The sequence below is a fragment of the Trichosurus vulpecula genome, chromosome 8 (genome assembly GCF_011100635.1).
Source record: "Trichosurus vulpecula isolate mTriVul1 chromosome 8, mTriVul1.pri, whole genome shotgun sequence".
Lineage (NCBI taxonomy): Eukaryota > Metazoa > Chordata > Mammalia > Diprotodontia > Phalangeridae > Trichosurus > Trichosurus vulpecula.
Window position 1 is genome coordinate 149,807,456 of NC_050580.1, and position 21,243 is coordinate 149,828,698.

Genomic DNA, 21,243 nt, shown 5'->3' on the forward strand with positions numbered 1-21,243 from the left:
TCCGAGAGGTTCCTAGGGCGACTCTCCGGACATGACGTCAATCAGAAAGACCTGGCAGCCCCGCCCCAAGAGCCTGCGAGCCAATGAATGAGACTTTTCGTTGGCCCCTCCCCGTAAACGCTGTCCCTTCGCCCCGGGTGCTGGGGAGATTTAGCACCTGGCTGGGACCGCTAAAGAAACGACAAGCTTTCTGGAGGCGATAAGGTCAGCCGCTGGAGTCTCAAAAGTGAATATTTGCTTTAAAGGAATGTCTTTGTTTCAGCCATATTTAAAGTACCCCTGCTCAGTCCTTGGTTGTTCCCTTAACCGACCAACAACCCTTCCCCCCTCCCCCAGCTGGTACTATCTGGTGCTTGTTACTATTTCATGGAGATGACAAGATAACTGTTTCATTAATAGCTTCGTTTTATTCAAATGCCAAAACATAAGTTCCAAGGTACAAATTGTAGTTACACTGCATTTGTGTTTGATTTAAAAACATCGATCACAATGTTATAAACAACTTCCAAAACTAAATGCAAGTTGTTTTACTGTTGTCACTATAATGTCTCCCAGTCCGTTTCTGGAGGATTATCCTCAAAAGAATTAAAATCTACTTCGATTTCCCACTCTACAAAAAGGAAAATTATACAACAAAAGTAAAGTAATGAATGAAGTTACAACACAGTATCAAGGACTTCCTGAAACAGTAACTTTAACCATTACTGGGGAGACTAAGGATTCTTGTTCCTGCTCATTGCTACACAAACCTGACTTGGCGAATGTGCATCTCTGTACCATTCCCATCAAGAGATAAACATTTCACAACTCTCCTATTATCTAAGTCATGTAAAGCCCTAATGAAATTGGCTCTTCAGTACAAGATTAGGGCTTGTAATTAAACTGTTAGAGTTTAATGTTTTTTCTTCCTGACAAAGTGCATGAGGAAAATCCTCATCTTTAGTAAGCAGGCTAAACAATGAAAATAAAAGAATGTTTAAATCAGTGTTAAATTCAATTTTAAAAAAAGTTGAACTAGATGAATAACAAAACCTGCAGCAACATCTTAGCAGGAAGGGAAAAAAACCGAAAAGGTATCTGAAGATTTTGATATTTTAAAATTTTTTGAAAATCAAAACTCCTTTACTAGTTCTCTAAGTTTTCTGCTAAAGGATCAATTTTTTCTTCATGTTTAAGTCCTCCAGGAGATTCAGTTTTGTTCTTCTTGGTTTTGCTGCAAGTCCCAAATCATTGATGATCAAGAAAAAGATGTACAACAAATAAGAACAAATAACTTAGAAGTCATTTTTGTATGAACAAGTTCACTACTGACTACAGAAAAAATATACATTTTTCTTTCCTTGATGTCGAAATAGGAGGTTGGACAAATATCCAGCACCAAAAAACTGATGCACACTAGCTCTTTAGGTAATTGCACAATATTAAAAGTATTTTACTTAAAATTTAAATATACCTACATGCTGTATCCCTCATTTGTTTTTCCTGTGAGAAATTTACCGAGATTCCAATTACATCTGCTTTTCAATTGCATTGAAGTGCATCTCAAATGGCCAATAAATAAGATCGGCCAATAAGCAAACTGCCTTTTATACTGAAATCATTTGGTAAGTTGGTGTCATGAATTAGCAAAGCAGCCTAAGAACATAACTAAACATCATCAATATTCAGTTATCTTGGGCACCTTTCCATTACTAATGTGTCACCATCAGTATTTATTTCAATTTCAAATGTGAATAAAAAGTCTGATCTCTTCAGGAAACAAATATGGGTAAAAAAAAGTTGAACTAAAGGTATATCAACATTCAGTTTTTAAGGAAATTTATTTTCCCATTTGTAGAGTAACATTATTGTAAAATTCATTAGTTACTGGCAACACCTGCATTGCTTAATATAACTTCAGAATTTTGTTAAAGCATATTTTAAAAAACTGAACCAAAAAATGTACATTTTATTTTTGAACATTGTGCCATTAAAGTCCACATAATGTCCACTGCATAAAATCAATGTGATGTTACAATAACATACATGATCTGATTCTTATCCTAAAGGCTTCTGACCATGTATAGTATCCAGGATAGATCCAATGCCTTTAATGTCAGACTGTAAAGCCAGTTACGATCTTAAAACAAAAGGGAGAAATTTCTATGGGATAAAAGTTTAACAGTGTTTAACTGTTTGCAGCATCTGCTTGCCGAGGCCATCCTTCCTCTTCAACTCCAGAGTCATACTCCTCTTCAGGTGAGTCTTTAGTTGGAGCCCTATGATGAGAAGCAATCAGTTAATTTTTAAAAAACAACTGAAAAGTCTCTGTGTTTAGTATAAGTATGTCTTTCTAGATGCAAATAAAAATAAATTCCAACCAACATGTGTTTCATAGCTGGAAAAAAACTCAAATTAACTTTTACACAACTAATTAATATTTATCAAACATTTTCCCCAACACCTTTAATACTCAAACAAGTGAACACTATACTGAAATATTCATTTTTGACGTTTATCTCTGGCTTGTACTAGTAAAACAGCTTCCTAATTGTTCTTTAGTTGCTCCTCTTTCTAATCCATTCTCCATACACCTGCTTAAGTACCATTCTAAAGCGAGGGTCTGGCAATGTCATTTACTCAAGAATTATTGCTGGGTCCCTATTGTCTTTGGAATAAAATATATCATTTTTTTATCTGGTAATTAAAGCCCTTCCCAGTCTGGCCTCCAAGCTGTTTTCCCAGTCTAATTCTTTATTGCTTCACCATACCCTCTACATTCCAGACAAACTAGCAGATTCCCATTTATATTCTCTCTTTCTCTCTGCTGGTGTTTGACCAGCGCTGTGGGCTGTCCATCCAACTGTATATCCTAGATAGAAACTCTAAGTGATTACAGACTTCATTAGGAAGCTATGTAATGTTTACTTCAATCATCATAATGCAATCCATAAACAGGAATATCTAGAGGACTTTATTAACTATAGAGAATCCTCTTCCATTTGAAAACTATACTAGACACTCTTCATGACAATGGCAAATACTTCTTGCATGAATTTGTTTTCCTCTTGTATGTTTCACTTGATATTAATCAGAAATTGTCAGTGTCTCTATTGTTGCAAGCTTCAAAAATCCTTGCATGATTTTAATATGTGGGAGATTCCTTGTTAGAGCAGAATCCTACCAAACCAAACCATCCTTTTTAATAGTCAAAGAACAATAAACACAGTAAGATCTTTTGTTCTCTGTACCTTGCAGTCAATTGTATTACTATAAAGCAGGGTTTTCCTAAAGTCTGGACACATAGGCAAAAATGCATATTTTCAAGAAATGAAATGAATGAAATTTTCAACATTTTATTTAATTGGAATATTAACAAATAACATCTTCAATATGATTTCCATCATTTGTGATACAAAGGTTGCAAGATTCACATGAACTCAATGCAATAACTCCATATTGCCATCAATTGCCTATGTGTCCAGACTTTAGGAACATCCTGTAGTATCATTTGTGAATACTTACTTGTGTTTTCCCATCTCTATAAGACTAATCTATATCTGTTAGGGCCCCTGTTGAAGGTATGAAAAGGGAAAGCAAGCATATAATTTAACAATTATTGGTACATCAACTGACTTTTGGAGATAGTAATAATTTTTGCAATTTTCCCCCCAAATGTTTGATATAACTCTCTCAAATATATCTTGAGAATCAATCCTTCAATCCCCTCAAAAGTGCATTACCCACAGTATGGCTTCTGTATATATCTTATTCATATAGAGGTGTCTGCACGTTATCTCTCCTATTAGACTAGATGTTCTGTGAGAAGAGGGAGTATTTTGGGGGGGGTCACTCCTTTGTATCTCCAACACTTTAGCACAGTCCCTGTACCTAGTAAGCACTTAATAAAGGCTCGTTGACTGACTGTGCACTTGGCTTTTCCCACATTGTTTTCTTTAATGATTTTTCTACTCTCTCAGATCTTTTCCTCATTTCTATCTGTCGTCTAACTTTCATTTCATTTTTAAATGCTCTCCTTAAAATGTTTACATTAAGAGGGTCTGTTGCCACCCTTTCTGTAAATCTGATTTTACCTCCAACATTGGTCAACGTCTTATGAGCTGAAATTGGTCATAATATTTCACACTCACAGATTTTACTAGTAAGTTTACATTCTAAAGCAGTGCTGTTGTCCTTAGTTAATACCTCTTCCTTGCTAAGGAGTTCAAGTGTTTGCTTGGCTAAGGCAGTTTCTAGGTTCTTTCAGTTGTCTTATTGTGGCAATTTATTTTTACCAGTTAAACGTTATTTGGACATGAGTTTGTATTGACAGATCTGTTTCTTTATCCATCTTTCATATTTTGATGTCAAAAGCTAGTTTAAATAGATTGAGTCGGGTTTGTTTTAATTCCACATCACATCTCATTTTAATTCTAATTTGGTACTAACAAGGTGATTTTTCAATCAGTTCCTATATCAGTAGCTGGTTGTTTCCCAAGTGCTAAGATATATAAACAATTTAATTTTTTCTCATGCTTATTTGGTATTTGCCATGTCAAGTGCTTCCATATTTTTTTAAAGAGAATATTCACAACCCATATGCATTTTTAAAATGTCCTTATAAAAGCCTTTGGTCTTTTTTGTTTCTTATTTGATCCATTTTTTGTAAATTTTTTTTAGTATAATCCTCTATGTCTATCTTTAGATAAAAGTATATACTGAATTAACCTGGAGGGTTTTAGAGAGTTCTTTGTAAAATTTTCATACTCTTCACCTTCTACAATATATTCTGGTGCAAGTATAAAATTATTCTTATGGTTGGTTTTTAAAAAATAAGTAAACCAAATATGGTTAAAATCAGTCAATTCTTTCTAGTGAAAGAAAACAGATGAACATAAAATTTCTTATGATAAAGCTGAAACAAATGCCTTGGTCAGCTTTACCACTTCTCCTTTGTTGGTATATGAAAAATTATTTATATGTGTGAGTATAAATGCATGTACATTTAAGTATATGTGCAAAACCCTGTAGTGTGGAAGATTAATAAGGCAAGGCCTCTGATTCAAGGAGCTTACAGTCTAGAAAAGGAGATAAGACATACAGTTATCCCTTCTACATCCTGATTTTCTCCATCATAGTTTTGATATATCACAGGTTGGCATAAGAAATTAGATGGCAATTTTGGGGGAGTTTTGCAGAAGCCGCAGATGACACACAAAGGTCAGCAGATGACAAAGAAAAAGTTTAGAAACATGCAGGGGTACTGTGTACCTAAACCCCCTGCAATGTGTAAGGGATAAATGTAATTATGAGATAGATGTGAAAGTGCAATAAAAGAGGCATAATGCACTCCTAGGCAAAGATTTCATTGTGAAACTTGAGAAGAGGAGTGGCAAATGGGGAACTACAGGGAAGGGAATATGTGAGCAAAGTGTTTGAGAAATGTTCTCTTGTTGAGACAAAGCTCGAAAAGGAGGTTGGGAGGGATCTGAATTGCTTTGGAATTGATTTAGTGGACAGACAACAGAAAGCTACTGAGGTTTCTGGAAAGTGAGAATGGAGATTTCACATGATCAGACTTTTTTTGAGAAAGATTAATCTGACAATCAATGTAAGGCAAGTTAAGAAGGGAGTGATTAGAAGAATGTCCAGCAGGTTACTATAGTAATCCAAGCGTTAAGTACATGAAGTCTGAATTAGGATGGTAGTTGTGAGAAGAGAAAAAGGGAACTTATGTGAAAAATATCAAAGCAGAAATAACAGGACTGAGGACTAATCAGATACTGGGTGTGAGGAAGAAAGGGTAAAAAACATGCAGAGTTTGAAACCTGGGTGACTATGAGGGTAGTGGTATCATTTAACAGAAACAAATTGAAGGCACATAGGAGGATAACATACTGGACTGCAGGTCCTACTGGAACATTCAAGTGACAAATATATCCAGTAAGCTACTGGAAATGTGGGTCTGTATCTCAGAAGAAACATATATACTTGGTGGTACTGGCATAGAGATATCAATATAAAGTGTGGGAATGGATGTGAATATGGGGTGGGGCAGAGAGGAGGAGGGAAATGGAAAAAGAGAGACAGAGAGCGAGAGGAGAGAGTCAAAGACAGAAACATGGAGAAAACCAATATTTAAGGGGTAAAAGTAGAAAGAGGAATCAACAAAGGAGACTGAGAAGCAGTCAGACAGTTGAAGTCAAAAAAGATTAGAAAGTAAACCAAAAAAGAGTAGAATGTAAAAGGAGGAAAGAATGGGCAACAAGACTGATTACTACAGAGAAGACAAGAAGGATGAGAGTTGGAATTGGCAATTAGAAATTACTGGTGATGTATGAGAGAACATTCTCAGTTGAGTTGCTGGGGTAACAGGAATTATATTGGGGGAACAAGGAGTGAATGAGTGGTAACAAATTAGAGCCAGCAAATATAGCTTATTCTTTCAAGAAGTTTGGTGGTAAAGAGAGGAATGACAGCTACTTCAAGGAAGTTTCCCCTAACCCCCAAGATAGGGGAGATGTAATTGTTCTGCAGAAAGAAGGTAGGTAAGGCACCAGAGGAAAGGAGAAAAAGTGAAGATGTAAGAAAAAGAGGAAATAATTGAAGGAGTAAGGTCTCAAGGAAAGCAGATATAGGATACAAGTGGAAGAATTCCTCTGAGATAAGACGGGGAAGACTGTGTTGTCAATTCACATACACTACACAAACTTTTAACCTACTTATTCATAAATTCAAACCACATGTAATCTTTATATTTATTTTTGTGTTTTTTCTTTAAGTTTAAAAAGAATCAAGTTTAAGATTTTTTTAAAAATGGCTCATAAACACTGCACTTTATAAGCCCATGTAACAAGTTTTATACTATTTTTATGTACATAATAAGGCTATACTTCAAATTATGAATTTGTTTTGGCATAACAATTCATATTACCTAATGTATCCTGGTTCCTTCTTTCCTTCTACAACTTCTTTGTCAACTTCCACACATACAATGTCAGAATTTGGTACTTCAAACATTGGTTCTAGTAACAGCTTTTCCTAAAGGAGTAAGAAAAGATTACATAAAAAACTAAAGTTCAACCCTAAATTCTCGCACTTTGTATATAGCCACTAAATGATAAAAATATCCAATGGATAGGCTCTTGTTTTATATCAAGCACAGCAAAAAGTAACTCAGTTCAGAAAGAGGTCATTCAGCTAGGTTTAGATAAACTATAGTTTCTTCTCCTTAAGTATCCCACTTGCATATTTATAACTGAAGGCTCTTTCTGCCTCTGAATGACTTCTTTCCGAACTGAGTTACTGTTTGCTGTATTGAGTATTTACATATATGTGTGTAGGTTTCTGTGTACGTGTATGTATGTGTGTGTGTGTGTATGTACACACACACACACACACACACACATAATGTATACACACACACACAAACTTTTTCTTTTGAAACTCAAAGCAAAAACAATATAGTTCTTGTAAGGCAATGCCAACTCACCATGATAGAGCGAAGGCCCCTTGCACCAGTCTTCCTATCTAGTGCCAATCTGGCTATAGCCTTCAAAGCATCTTCAGTAACATTAAGCTCACACTATATATTAAAAAAGAAAGAGATACTTGTTAGATGTTTGATAAAGCTTTCCTAAGTGGCGATAGGGTGTTTTACCCTTTAACCAACATTGCCACCGCCCTAGTCCAGGCCTTTATTACCTTATGCCTGGACTACTGCAATAGCCTAAAACTGGTTTCTTGCCTCCAGTCTCTCCTCCCTGCAATCCATCCTGCACACCATTTTGATCATGTCACTCCCCTCCTGAAAAATCTTCAATGGGTCCCCATTGCCTAGGAAATAAAGTACATACTCCTCAGCTGGCATTCAAGGCTTTCCATGATCTGGCCCCAAAACTACCTTTCTAGTCTTATCTCCCACTATTGTTCTACACATTCTCTAAGCTTTGACCAAATCTCTTTATTCTCTGAACATACTTTGCCCTCTCCTGCTTTGCTCATATGGTTTTTCCTTATGTGAAAAGCCCTCTCCCCAACTATCAAATTCCAACCATCCTTCAATACCCATTTCGCATGCTATTCCCTCCAGTGAGCATTCCTTAATCACCCTCCCCAGAAATAATTTCTCTCTTCTCTGAAATGGTACAGCATATTGGTTGTGCCACTCTTATAACACTTATCACATATTCCCACACAGCAGAGCACCTAGCACATACAGTAGTAATGCTTTTTGAATTTCTTATGCATGTACATATCCTAGGGCTGGGACCACATCTTTAATATGTGTATCCAATGTACTACCTAACACAGGGCCTTACACAAAGTGGGCATTTATATACTTGCTGAATGAAATAACAAGTAGCATTTATATAGTGCTTCAAGGTTTTCAAAGTACTTTACAAATATCTCACTTTATCCTCACATAAACTCTGGGAGGTAGGTGCTATCAGTATACTCATGAGGAGACTTGAGGTAGTACAGGGTAAGTGACTTGCCCAGGGTTCCACACTTACTAAATATCTGAGGTTGGATTTAAAGTGGGTCTTCCTGACTCCAGGTCCAGCCACCTAGCTACTGTGCCACTTACTTGCAACATAAAATATTTTAATGTAGACATTATATGCATTTAAATACTGACTTTAGACATCTTATTGATTATGATATGTATTACATCATTTAGAATCATTAAGAATGTATGAGGTTAAACACGTACCCAACAGAATATGATCTCTAATGTGGTCTGACAGAAGTTTCTCTTCTCCAGGAACCTTATTATTTGGCATAAAACAAGATAACCAATCAACACAACTAACTATATTCCTATTACTATATGAAAAGAAAACTTGCATTTGTCACCAACTTTACACCTTGAATAGACGCAGGGCTATGAGTAGGAAAGTGAATAGGGAGGAAGAGGTCCTCTTATACATCACTTTTTATAAATGCACATGTTTTTACTGCTACTCTAACAAATACTCTTATAAAGCCAGAGGCAGTTGGTGGCTGTGGCAAGTCATGTGACTTCTGCTTGCCTCAGTTTTCTCAAATATAAAATGAGGATAATAATAACTACCTCAAAAGGTTGTTAGGAGGATCAAGTAAGATACTATTTGTAAAAAATGCTTAGCACAGTGCCTAGAACACAGCAGGCACTATATAAATGTTTATTTCCTTTTCCTTTCCCCTACTCCATTGAGCAAATAATCATCCTCTCCTGTTTCCCAAATCTGTATCTGACTTAAGCAGAGTACACAAGTGTATTTTTTAAAATGTAGACTATCCTGAAATGCTGTTGTTATATTCTGTGCAAATATCCTATTAGCATATGATTTCTGAGATACTGTCCAATGTCATCTTGAAATTCTGAAGAGGTTGTAGAATTCAAAGCAGGTTGAAGCTTTAACACAAAATTCATTTTATGAATTAAAAAGAGCTTTATGTCAATGAAGCCAAAGATTCAGGTTTTATTGCAACATTGGCCATAAAATGCTCCCTAATTTTAGTTGTCTTTCCAAATCTGCACAACTGGCCCAAACAAGAGAGCATGGGTGAATCCATACAAAACCATCAACATGACTGGCAAAAATCCACAAAACTACATGCCCAATTGATGGTGCATCAGTTACATCAAGAAGTTTTTCAAAGATCAAAAAATGTGCCCTTGGTTCTGGTTCTGTTACAGTTAATATTCTATCTAAGATTTGAAAGAAGGTATAGATTGACAAGTTTATCAAAATTTGCAGCCAACCCCAAGCTGATAATAGCTAAAATACTGAACGACAAGATCTAATGGCAAGATGGAATTTAAAAAGGATAAGTACAAAGTCCTACACTAGAATATGAAAAGTTAATTAACTCCACCAGGTTTGAGATAAGCATGAACATTCTACATGAATTCTACAAACTCATCATGAGACAGCATCAACAGGTAAGAATTATCATGAAAAAAATTTAGGGTGTTTTCAGCGGACAACAAGCTCAACGAGCTTACAGAGTATGACATGGTAGCCAAAAACATTAGTATGGAATGGAATGGAAAAGCATGACTTTTTCATCCCATTTTTATGTTGACACGCATTCTGCTAAGTGCTGGAGAGACAAAACAGTCCCTGACCTTTTTCTCTAAAGAATAATATCCAATTTTGGAGGCCATGTTTTAAGGCAGGGCATTAACAAAAAGGGGGAGGAGGTTGTGGAAGATGCATTAAACTGGTTGTGTCCCAAAGATCCGAACAAAAAGGAAAGAGTGGAAGTTTCAGAGGCAGCTTTAGGGGCAATGTAAGAAAAACTTCTGCAAGCGGAACAGGCAGTTTCTAGAGGTAGCAGTTTCTCAATCACTAAAGGTCTTTAACCAGAGTCTGGATATTTTGGAGAGAAATCTTATTCAGGTATGGGTTGGATTAGAAAACCTTTGAAATCTCTTCCAACTTTTGTGCTTCTGCATTGTCCCATTCAAAATATTTTTGTGTTATATATTTTAAAGATTCAGTAACTCAATAAATGAAAAAGTATCATGTTTAAAAAAGGAAAAATAATTAGCAAAAAAGAATTTTGTTACAGTTTTATTAACCCTTCCATTATAATGGCTGGTTTTTAAAGTATGGTTTCATGCATTATTTAGGCTGTACCAGACAAAGAAGTACTGGCTGAATTTATTCTCTGGTTTGAAAGAAAATTTATGAAAATTCAAACTGATTTTTATTTGTTAATGGTTAGAGAACAAATGATATCTTTGGAAACACTTGGATAAATGCAAATACAATTAATGAGTGAGACAACTATTTTGTCCTGATGTAGATATCATTGGTGGGGCAGCTAGGTGGGCAGTGGATAGAGTGCAGAGCCTGAAGTCAGGAAGACTCCTCTTTGCGAATTCAAATCCAGCCTCAGACACTTACTAGTTGTGTAATCCTGGGTAAATCGCTTAACCCTGTTTGCCTCAGTTCCTCATCTATAAAATGAGCTAGAGAAGGAAATGGCGAACCACTCCAGTATCTTTGCCAAGAAAATCCCAAATGGAGTCACGAAGAGTCAGACACGACTGAAACTACTCAACAACAACAAAGACATCACTGAGTTTAGTCTTTAATGATCAATATCAACTCCTTTGGCTTGGGTTTTATGTGTTACAAAAAATTAGATCTTTCATAATATTCTTAAACTATAGTGAAACCTTACTAATTCAGAATGACTAGAGGATAATTGTTAAAAATCAAATTGTGCAGTGCTTTTGAAGAAATGTACTTTAAAAAAATTTGCAAGCAGATGTCTAGTAACAAACTAATTTTACAAAGAAAAGTTTCCCCAAGGGAGGTTATTTTAATGAATAGCTATAAATGATTTGTAACAAGCTTTCTCGATTTTTAGTGTAAACAAATACATCTGTAACTACATCTAACACAATGAAAAATTTCTCTGAATTATATAAGTACAGACTACTAGAAATGGAAAAATCCTCCAAGATTATCTAGTCCAACTAACATAAAAAAAGGGCACAGGTTGACACCAAAACTCCTGTCCCATAACATACTGCTTCCTTTTTTTTTTTTTTCATCACTGGATATTGGAGAATAAAACTGTAGTTCCAGTCCCTCTGAGAGACTGAATTTGGAAGCCTCTTGCCCTAAAAACTACTACTATATTTGAAGGTACTACCTACCTGGTGATTCTCCATCAAAGGACTGTGAGATAAAACAATGCCCCAGTGTTCTTTAATTTATGCCAGTTTCTCACTGCTAGGACTCTGCCCAGGACTAGAGAGTTTCAGATACTAGGGCTAATGAGGAACAAAGTGTATACTCCAAAGTAGGGTGTATTTTCCAAATATTGTTGCATCAAACCTCGTCATCTTGAGATGAAGCAAAGGAACTCCTTGGACTAAGGTAACTGCCAATCCAAACATTTAACCCAATCTCCTTGTTCATTCAATACCTACTTCCCTAATATTTGAAAGTGACACTATCTTTTGTGTCCCTAGGAGGTGGGAAACTCAGTTAACTGATTGTTCCCCTAATCTATGGCTAGCAACTTCCCACACCAAATTCTCCCTAGTCCCTTTGATTCAACTGCCACCTGGTGAGATGAAAACTCCCTTCTCCTAAAATTACACGTCTCTCTCATTCCTGCCCACTTCAGCCTTATGCCTCTCATCTTTAGTGTCCTCTGCAGTCAACCTTTCATTGTGTCCTCTGCAACCTCTATCATTATAACTTCCTTCCATCCCAGTTCTCTTCTACTCTCTCCAATTTTTGGCATTCGGAGAACACATATCCCTCTGGAAAACACTGTATTCCTCACCACCTTTAACAAGGTGTTTCCTGACAAACTGATGAGGATTAGGGACACTCTCTGATCTTTTACTGCAGCTTCAAGTTCCTATGTCTCTCTGAACTCCATCACTCAGCAACCTACTGTTTCTTTAAGGATCACGCCATCTATTTCTATCTTCAGATCCCTGATTCAGCCATCTCTTTGTCTCAAGATCATTTTCTTTTTTTCTATTCTTGGCTTTCAGTTTTCCTTTCGACCCTGTACTTGCCCTCAGTCAGCAACCTCAGGATACATACTGATGTCTCCTTAAACACGCTGGCCCCCCAGTCCGTCCACCTGAACTACCATTACTGCACCTTTATTCCACCTTGGGCACACACGGGGATGGTCACACCCTTGATCCCACCATGACTCAAAACTGCTCTACTACCATGATCTACTACTCTTTAAACTACTTCCATACTGCTTATTCCACATAAATCCTTAGTTCTACAGTCACTCTATCCCTCCCTGATCTTTCTAGGCCACAACCTCTGTTCTGGCTTCAGTGTTTCCCTTCAGCCTCAATCCTATTGTTGACTACTTCAACCATCTTATCCTTACCCTTGAATCCTCCACCTCTTTGTCTACCACTGCCCATGTTACATCAAACCCCAATCTTGTATCATCCCCACATGCCTTCCGTTCCTACTCATAGGATACTTAATGTTCCAAGGAGAACCATGATGACTAGGTCCTCTAAATATTTATGTTATCTAATCTCAATTGGGCCCTCAGTGCTACCTGGCAATCTTATCCTTCTTCTACAGTTGACTGCCATATTCTCCACGGCAACTGTTTCAAAGATTCTTTCTACCATTTTTCTCTCAGCAAAGTACCTTACCTCCTACTTTAATAGGAAAAGAAAACTCATCTGCTGTGAATTCCCTTCTATTTTTCTCCTCTACAGCTCAAAATACCTTTATATCATTCCTCTTTTGCACCAGTTTCTGAAAGAAGTAATTCTTCTCTCCAGGACCTTCTAACTTGTATCCTTTGTCCATCCTCTAGCATCTCCTCTGGGAGATTACTCTCAAATTCTTATCTTCAGTCTTCTTTCTTGCTGCCTATAAACATGCCCAGGTTTCCTCCATTCTAAAAATACTTTCATTTGACCATGCCATCCCCTATTGCTGTCCTGTGTCTCTTCTTCCTTCCACAAACTAGAAAAAAATCATCTATATCCATTACTTCTACTTTTAAACATTCTATTTACTGTCTCAACCTCCTGCAATTTGGCTTCTGACACCATCATTAGTATGAAAAGGCTGTTCCTAGTTACCAATATTCTCTTCATTAATAAACCTAATGGCTTTTTCTCAATCTTCAGCCTACTTGAGCTCATTTTAGTTTTTGGCACAGATGACCAACCCCTTCCTAGACACTTCTCCTCCCCTTTGCTTACATGACATTACTATCTCCTGGTTCCCCCTACCTGTCTGAACAATCCTCAGTCTTCTTTGCTGGATTATCCATTTCTTATTCACCAGTAGTAAGTATCTTCTCTCTCATCTCTATACTCTTTCTTTTGGAGACCCTATCAGCTCCCATGGATTCAATTACCTTTCAGTCATCTTCAGATGACCACCAAATCTATATATCCATCCCTAATCTCTCTCCTGAGCTCCAGGCTCACTTCAGCCAACTTCCTGGTGGACACCTTTAACTGGATATTATCTCAAACTTAGCATGCTCAAAATTTAACTCATTTTCTCCCCTAAACCCACACCTTTTCCAAACTTCCCAATTTCTTCTGATGGTACCATCATTTTACTAGTCACCTAGGTTTGCAACCTTGGAGTCATCTTCTCTTTCACGATCTGTATCCAATCAATTGCCATGCCTTATCAATTCTACCTCCAGAACATCTCTCACCTCTGTCTCTTTCTCTCCCCTCAGATGGAAAATCTAGTTAAGCAACTCATTTTCTCTCATCTAGACTACTGTAAGAGCCTAATTGGTGTCCCTGCCCTTAATCTCTCTCCTCACCAACCTCTTCTCCACAGAGTTGTGAAAATAATCTTCCTAATGAGCAGGTCTGATTGCATTACCCTCTACTCTAAAATCTTCACAGGCTATTTCTTCTAGGATCAAATGCAATTTTCTAATCCTAGCATTTAATGCCTAATTTCCCACTTAGCTTTCCGGATTTATTTCATGTTACCTCTGCCTTTGTACACACTATGCTCCAATCAAACTTGCCTACAAAAGTGGTTCCCTGAAATCAACATTCCATGTTCTCAGCCTCTGCACAAGCTTGTGCCCTATACTTAAATTATTTCTTTCCCCTGCTCCATCTCTTACAACCCCTGGTTTCCTTCAGATTTCAGCTCAGGTACCACCTCATATGTGAAGTTTTCCCTGATTTCTCCAGTTCTTACTGTGCTCTTCCTCCTAAAATTATCTTGTACCCTTGTATTTGCTTATCTATGTGTATGCTGTATCTCCCCAATTGAATATAAGTTCCTTGTGAGCCCAGGTAGACTATTTAGTTTTGTGGCCCCAGTGCTTACCAAAGCACCTCACAAAAAAGAGGTACCTTAATGACTTGAACTCCCTCATTTCACAGAAACATGAAATGATTTGGCCCAAGTCATTAAATGGCCATTCCTTTAAAATTAAAGATTTAAAAGTCTGTTTACCTACTTATTGCTTAGAAAATTCTTTCCTTCAGAAATAGTAAGAAAGTAAACTTCAATACAGTTGTCCTCCTAACAAACACAAATTCCAAATCAGAAGCATCTAAATTAAGTAGATTTTATTGCACCAAAGAACTCAGAAGTTCTTTGGAATATAGAGAATTTCCAATATCACCTTTGATAATTTCCTCCTTCTGCCAAATAATTTAAATTAGCTCTTTAAACAATTAGTTACTACATTTAATTATTACTCATAAAACTTTAGGACTTTTCTTTTACATAGGGGCTAAAGTAACTATTCTGCCTAGGGAAAAATCAGTTATAGATCTTTGAGATGTTATTTTTCCTTGAATAAGGATTCTGTAGTTAACTATTTACTATTTTCTCTCTACAACTATTATTTTTTTAAAGTAATGGATATATGATAACCCCATGATGAGAAGCTGACATGCTCAAATGGGCATTGACATATTTCCAGGAGGCTGTGATGTGACTTGTCTCTCCATGTTTCTGGATTTTGGCTTTTTTTTTTTAAATCACTGTTACCACTCTATAACAAGGAAGAAACAAACCATCATAGCTCCAACTGTGTGTGCCTTCCCCTCAACTTTCTGGATCTCACTGTCTTCTATCTTTGGTAAGTTAACAGAAGGTATTAACAGTAGTGGAAGTGACCTTTTTTTTTTTGCAGGGCTAGTTTAGAGAATTCCACAAGAGAAATTTTAAAATAATCAGACTGGATAAAAGTAAAAATGATCAAACCTTGTCCATGCTGAATAATGCCTGGTACTGGGGAACAACTGCATTACGTGGTTCAGTAAGAATCTGTACAAGTGTTTTTTCATCTAGGCTATGCAAGGGAACCACCACGGGTAACCGTCCCACAAACTCTGGAATCATGCCAAATTCAATGAGATCTCTGGCTTCTACATGGCGTAATAAACGATCTTTTTCTTCAATGTCTTGGTGAGTGTTTGATTCCCCACTTCGGTTGGCAAGATCTGCCGCTGCGGCAGCCCTCCTTCCTTTTCCTAAATTAGCTGGTGTTCCAAATCCAAGATACTGTCAAAGAAAAAAATTGATAGTTATGAGAAGTTCTAAGATTAAAAGTGGATATGATATGTTCAGTAGTTTTGTTATAGACAAAAATCAAAATGATAAATATTACAGAATAAATATTGGCTTCTAAAAAAAGAAAATAAAATCATTACATCTGTTCTTGAAAACTGAAACAAATATAGATATCAATCAATCAAGAAAAGGGCCCATTCCTCCTTTTGAAGTTACTCTTCTTACAGAGCTTTCTGAAAATCTTATTTTTTAAAAAACTTTTCTTACAGACAAAACATACAAGAAAATTGGAAGGGTTAACTCCTATTTCCTGTGTACTAGTAAAAAAAATGGAAAATAAAACCAAAAAATAAGAAAACACTAATTAGCATCAGTTCAAATGTAAAAAGGTCAAAAAGGTCATAATAGAGAGATACACAGACACAGACACTCTATTCCAGTTGGGCTGATTAGAAATAGGGAAAGAGTTTTTGAATGACAGAATATTATAAGATGACTGAATGCAGAAAGATAATCAGTATGCATGCATTAAACCATGAGGAGGTAAGGAGATGTAATTTTATATTCACATTTATACAGTTCTTGTCTTTGAACTGTCACTTTATTAACAGAAGGTATACACATACTTCTAAAAATTACATCTGATCAAAAGACAGTAGCAACAAAGAGTATTTTTGCATGGTGTTACAGTAATGAGATCTACAGCTTTATTTCTGTCTGATAACAAATGTTACTTTTAAAAAGAATATAGCTAAGAAAAAGGTAATTTTTTTACATTAAGTAGCTATGGGAGGAACACATATGCTTTTTATTAAAAGAACACAGAAGAGGCATCTTGAAAAACCCTGGGAAGTGAGTACCATTATTATGCCCATTATTATCCCCATGAGGAAACTGAGGCAAACAGAGGTTAAGTGACATGCTCAGGATCCATCCACGACACTACCTTTTGTCTTTCTCATGAAAATAATACATTTTTAAAATGGTCTATGACTTGCAACAGGCTAGTTATGAGACTTCATACTACAGGCCTAATACTATAGAAAGTCAATCAATCAACATTTATTAAATACCTAAAAGATTATTGAGAACTTGAATGAGGCAAAGCACGAACATGGTGGTCAGAAGAAGCAGCACAAGGACACTATCAACATCTCTCTGAAGAATTTTAACACAGGACTGTCCAGCATGGCATGCCTGTATGCTCTATGAACAAAGTAGAACTACAGTAGCCCCAAAGAAATGTGAGATGCACAAATGTAGAGACATCTCCATCAAATGTTCAAATGGACTATGTATGCCTGACTTCTGGTAGAGCCTTCTGAGCTCATATTGCACTGATCAGCCACAGTTGAACACACTGTACCTTGATCCCAACATCTTGATGTCATCTGTCCTCTTTTGAGTATGAAGGATGAACAACAGGGACCTACTACAGCCACACACTATGCTTTGTTGGGGACATAAAGACAAAAGTCAAACTGTCTCTGCCCTCAAGAATTTTCTAATATATTGGGGAGACAACATGTACAAATAAGTATATGCAAAAATGTGAAAAAAATACAAGTTAAAGGGGGGTATGGAAAGGAGAAACAAATAACTGTGGAGGAGATGATCAGGAAAGGCCTCTAAATGCCAGAGGCATCTGTATTTAACCCCTGAAGTAACAGGAAGACCCTGAGGTTTAAAGTAGGGAAGTGACTTTGGTGACTATGTGGAAGATGGGACTGGAGTGGAGAGAGACTTGAGGCAGGGAGATAAATGAGGAGGTTACTTCAAGAGGTGATAAGGGCTTGAACTATAGTAATAGCTAAGTGAAGAGAAACAAAAAAAATGGATGGGACATGTGGTGGTGATAACACTCACAGGACTTGGTAGCTGACTATCAAGTGAGGAAGGTAAAGAGCCAAAGATAACTCTGATGCTGGGAACCTAGGTAATGCTCTACAGAAAAGTTTTGAAGAGGGGGTAGATTTGGGCAGGGCATGGGGGAGATGAGTTCAGTTTTGGACATGCTTAATTACTAGAGCAAGTAAAATAAAATACCATTTTAATAGTAATAATTACTAATTATTAAGTCAAAGCTCACCTTCTCATTTTTTCTCCTGCTGATTATTCTGTCTAAACCATTAAAAGCACCAGATGCAACAAACAGTATGTTTGTTGTATCAACTTGCACTGTTTCTCCACGGAGTTTACGGGAATTCTTTTCTGGAACATTGACTATTGTACCTTCTAACAGTTTTAACAAACCCTAAGGGAAAAAATGAAAGGTTTATAACACTATATAATAGTAAATATAGGACAGGGAAAAAGAAAGAAAAACTGAAACTGCTTTTCTCAAAGCGGAAAAGCAGACAGATACAACTAACAAACAAAAAATCCCCAACTTTCACACTTAACATCAAAAAGTAAAATGTAAATTATAATCTGTTGTTAATTTCTTCTGAAGTATTGCAAGACCCTGTTACTCAAGAAATCAATCTGAACTTCTTTGTTCATGTGATCAAGTTTTTCAAAATTCATTATTACTATAATTTCTATACAGGGTAAGTAGCACATAAAACTCAGAAAATCTTCGGGTGAATAAATTTTAAATTTCCCTTTAACATAATTAAAAGTCCTTTTTGTATTTCTAGAGTTAAACATTGAGACTCCTTAGGTCCTGGGAAAACCTTCACAAAATGTATCTATTTAAAAACAATTTTATAATATTCAGTACATTTAAAAGTGTGATCACATCTCTCCCTATGCCTTAGACTAGGAAACAGGAGCTAGTTACTCAACTCAGAATTTCTGAAGTATTTCTGAAGTATTGTTTACAGCCCCTAAACTTTTCCCCAGCTCTCAAGAAAAAGAGCCATTTTAATTAACAAGTATCCTTTAATTTAAGAACTCCATTCAAAGCAATAATCAATCATGATTTCAGAAGACTGATGATAAAAATGCCACCAGCCTCCTATTAGAAAAGTGATGTGCTAATATGCAGAATAAGATAGACATTTTTAGACATAACCAATATGGAAATTTGTTTTTCTTGTCTGTGCTTATTTGTTACAAGGATTTTATTTTTATTTTTCCAGAGGGAGAAAAAAATTCAAGGGGCCTATATTTTCTGAATATTAAACAGATGAAAGAAATAAAATTATGTTATAGTTTAACAATGTGTCAACATTTAAGAATAAAAACACTCCCCTCACCTACACCAAAATTTGAGACTAGTCTTATTAATAACTAAACGCTGGAAAAAATTTCTATTCTGAATTTTCATTATTGACGCATTTCTGCTGTTTATTCCTTGCCTAAAATCATAAATCGAATTAGCTGATTACTATAGCAAAGATAATGCAAGGAACACAAAAATGTGAGTCAAAAGACTTGGGTTACAATTTTGACTCCGCCATTAACTAGAGTCATGTGGGCAAATACTTAACTTTGGGGCTCAATGTCCTTCTCTGTAATATGAGACAGTGAAAGTCTCTAAGGCCTCTTTTCCTTGGAACATTCTAAGATGCCACACGGATGATGATTTCATTTCTTACTCTACAAATAACTCTTCTAAAAATTAATAAAACTATATAAAACATGTTCTAACTAAGTCTAAAGGAAAAAGAAACAAAGACAAATTTATTCATGTGTAAAAATAATGGAACTCTCTCTAAAGAAATATAATTTGTGAGAAAGTCCTTTCTCAAATGTCACTAAAGCTTAATTTAAGGGCTTTGGAAAAATGACATGAAAAACTAAATTTGATCTTTTCTCTTTTGAAATAACCCAAAATTTCTGTGTAATATGATATTTAAGCATTCAAAAATAACTTTTTTAAAACTCTGGGATTTGCAAGATGGCACATGAAGTTTATTGTGGGGAAAGTATGAATAACATGGACTCTAACTGAATGTCAAACCAAATGTACGATATCTGGGAAGTTGATATATTCCCTTCTTTTTAGTGGGCTTGAACAAAATATTCAACTGCTTACTTGCTGAACGCCTTCTCCACCTACATCCCGTAACTGATGAATGCCTGGCACACTGCCAATCTTATCTACTTCATCCAGAAAGACAATTCCTATAATTTAAGGAGGATTCTATTTATAATATGACATATGAAACACATACAATAACCTTATCTTTAAAATATTAAGTAGTCAAAGTAAGCTTATAAAATGCTATACTTAACATATGCATTTGTTTGCTACTATACAAACACACTGCTTACCCCATTCATCTTTTTCGTGCCCTATAATTTACATAGTGTTACTAGGGTGTAAGATAACTATACCCCATTCATGTTTCCTCCTAGAAATGTATGTGTCTCTCTCTACTTCATGCTAAAGGTTTCCAGTTCTTTTTTCTGAGAAGAATCTTGGAAAAGAATCTGTCTTGGCAGCTTTTCTCACTTCTATCAGGCTTATCTGCTTGTGCTAATTAATGCCCCAGAGAAATGGGAGGAGGGGGAGGGCAGGAATGACCTGCTGGTTGTATCTGTCTTTAAGATGGGAAACAGGGAATATGATGACAGGGAGGAAAAAGGGGACATGGTGCAGGAGCTACATACAGGATCTTGTACAAGACGCTACTTCTATTCTTCCTTTGTCTCCAATTAGAGTAAAAATCCACACATCAAACAATGAGCACTCGTGCCCTTAAGTCACTCTCTGTTTTAGCCCCATGACATTGGAAGCAATGAGGGGCAGACAGAGCCTGGCAATAACAAGCAGGGGGTTCCTGGATTGCTAGGTCGTCTGGCCCACTTCCACCTGTGCTGTCACTTCATCAACTTCCTTTCGGGGTAGACTTCTCTGGGGTGCACTGTGATGGAGTATGTGACAAATATACACTTCTTAACGCTTAAAGGATTTTATTTCTCAACCCAAAATAAAAGCCAGCATTCTAATACCCCACCACAATTACTTCAGCAGCTTTATTTCTATGTGGTACCAAGTAGGGGATATATAAGAATTCTAGACACATACCTTGTTGTGCTTTTTCTACATTATAATTGGCATCTTGTAGCAATTTGGCAATCACAGATTCAATATCTTCACCAACATATCCCGCCTGAGTCAAGGTAGTACAGTCACAGATAGCGAAAGGTACATCAAGGCATTTAGCTAGAGTCTGGGCCAGCAATGTTTTACCTACAAATAGAAACAATAACCAAGAGCTCTGCTGGACCTGTATTGGCACACACTTTGGAAATATAGCAAAACCGAAAACTGAATTCTGGGTGGGATATA

General features: G+C 36.4%; 1 protein-coding gene across 1 annotated transcript in view; it reads right to left on the minus strand.

Moving 5' to 3' along the window:
- Nucleotides 1-385: 385 nt before the first annotated feature.
- Nucleotides 386-21,243, minus strand: part of CLPX (caseinolytic mitochondrial matrix peptidase chaperone subunit X) — a 48,242-nt gene continuing 27,384 nt past the window's right edge. The window contains exons 8-14 of the mRNA XM_036734785.1: nucleotides 20,980-21,144; nucleotides 19,984-20,072; nucleotides 18,091-18,255; nucleotides 15,693-15,992; nucleotides 7,472-7,564; nucleotides 6,914-7,020; nucleotides 386-2,258 (exon numbers count right to left, since the gene is read on the minus strand). Coding sequence (XP_036590680.1) covers nucleotides 2,168-2,258; nucleotides 6,914-7,020; nucleotides 7,472-7,564; nucleotides 15,693-15,992; nucleotides 18,091-18,255; nucleotides 19,984-20,072; nucleotides 20,980-21,144 — 1,010 coding nt within the window. The 3' untranslated portion in view covers nucleotides 386-2,167. The remainder of the gene's footprint in view (nucleotides 2,259-6,913; nucleotides 7,021-7,471; nucleotides 7,565-15,692; nucleotides 15,993-18,090; nucleotides 18,256-19,983; nucleotides 20,073-20,979; nucleotides 21,145-21,243) is intronic.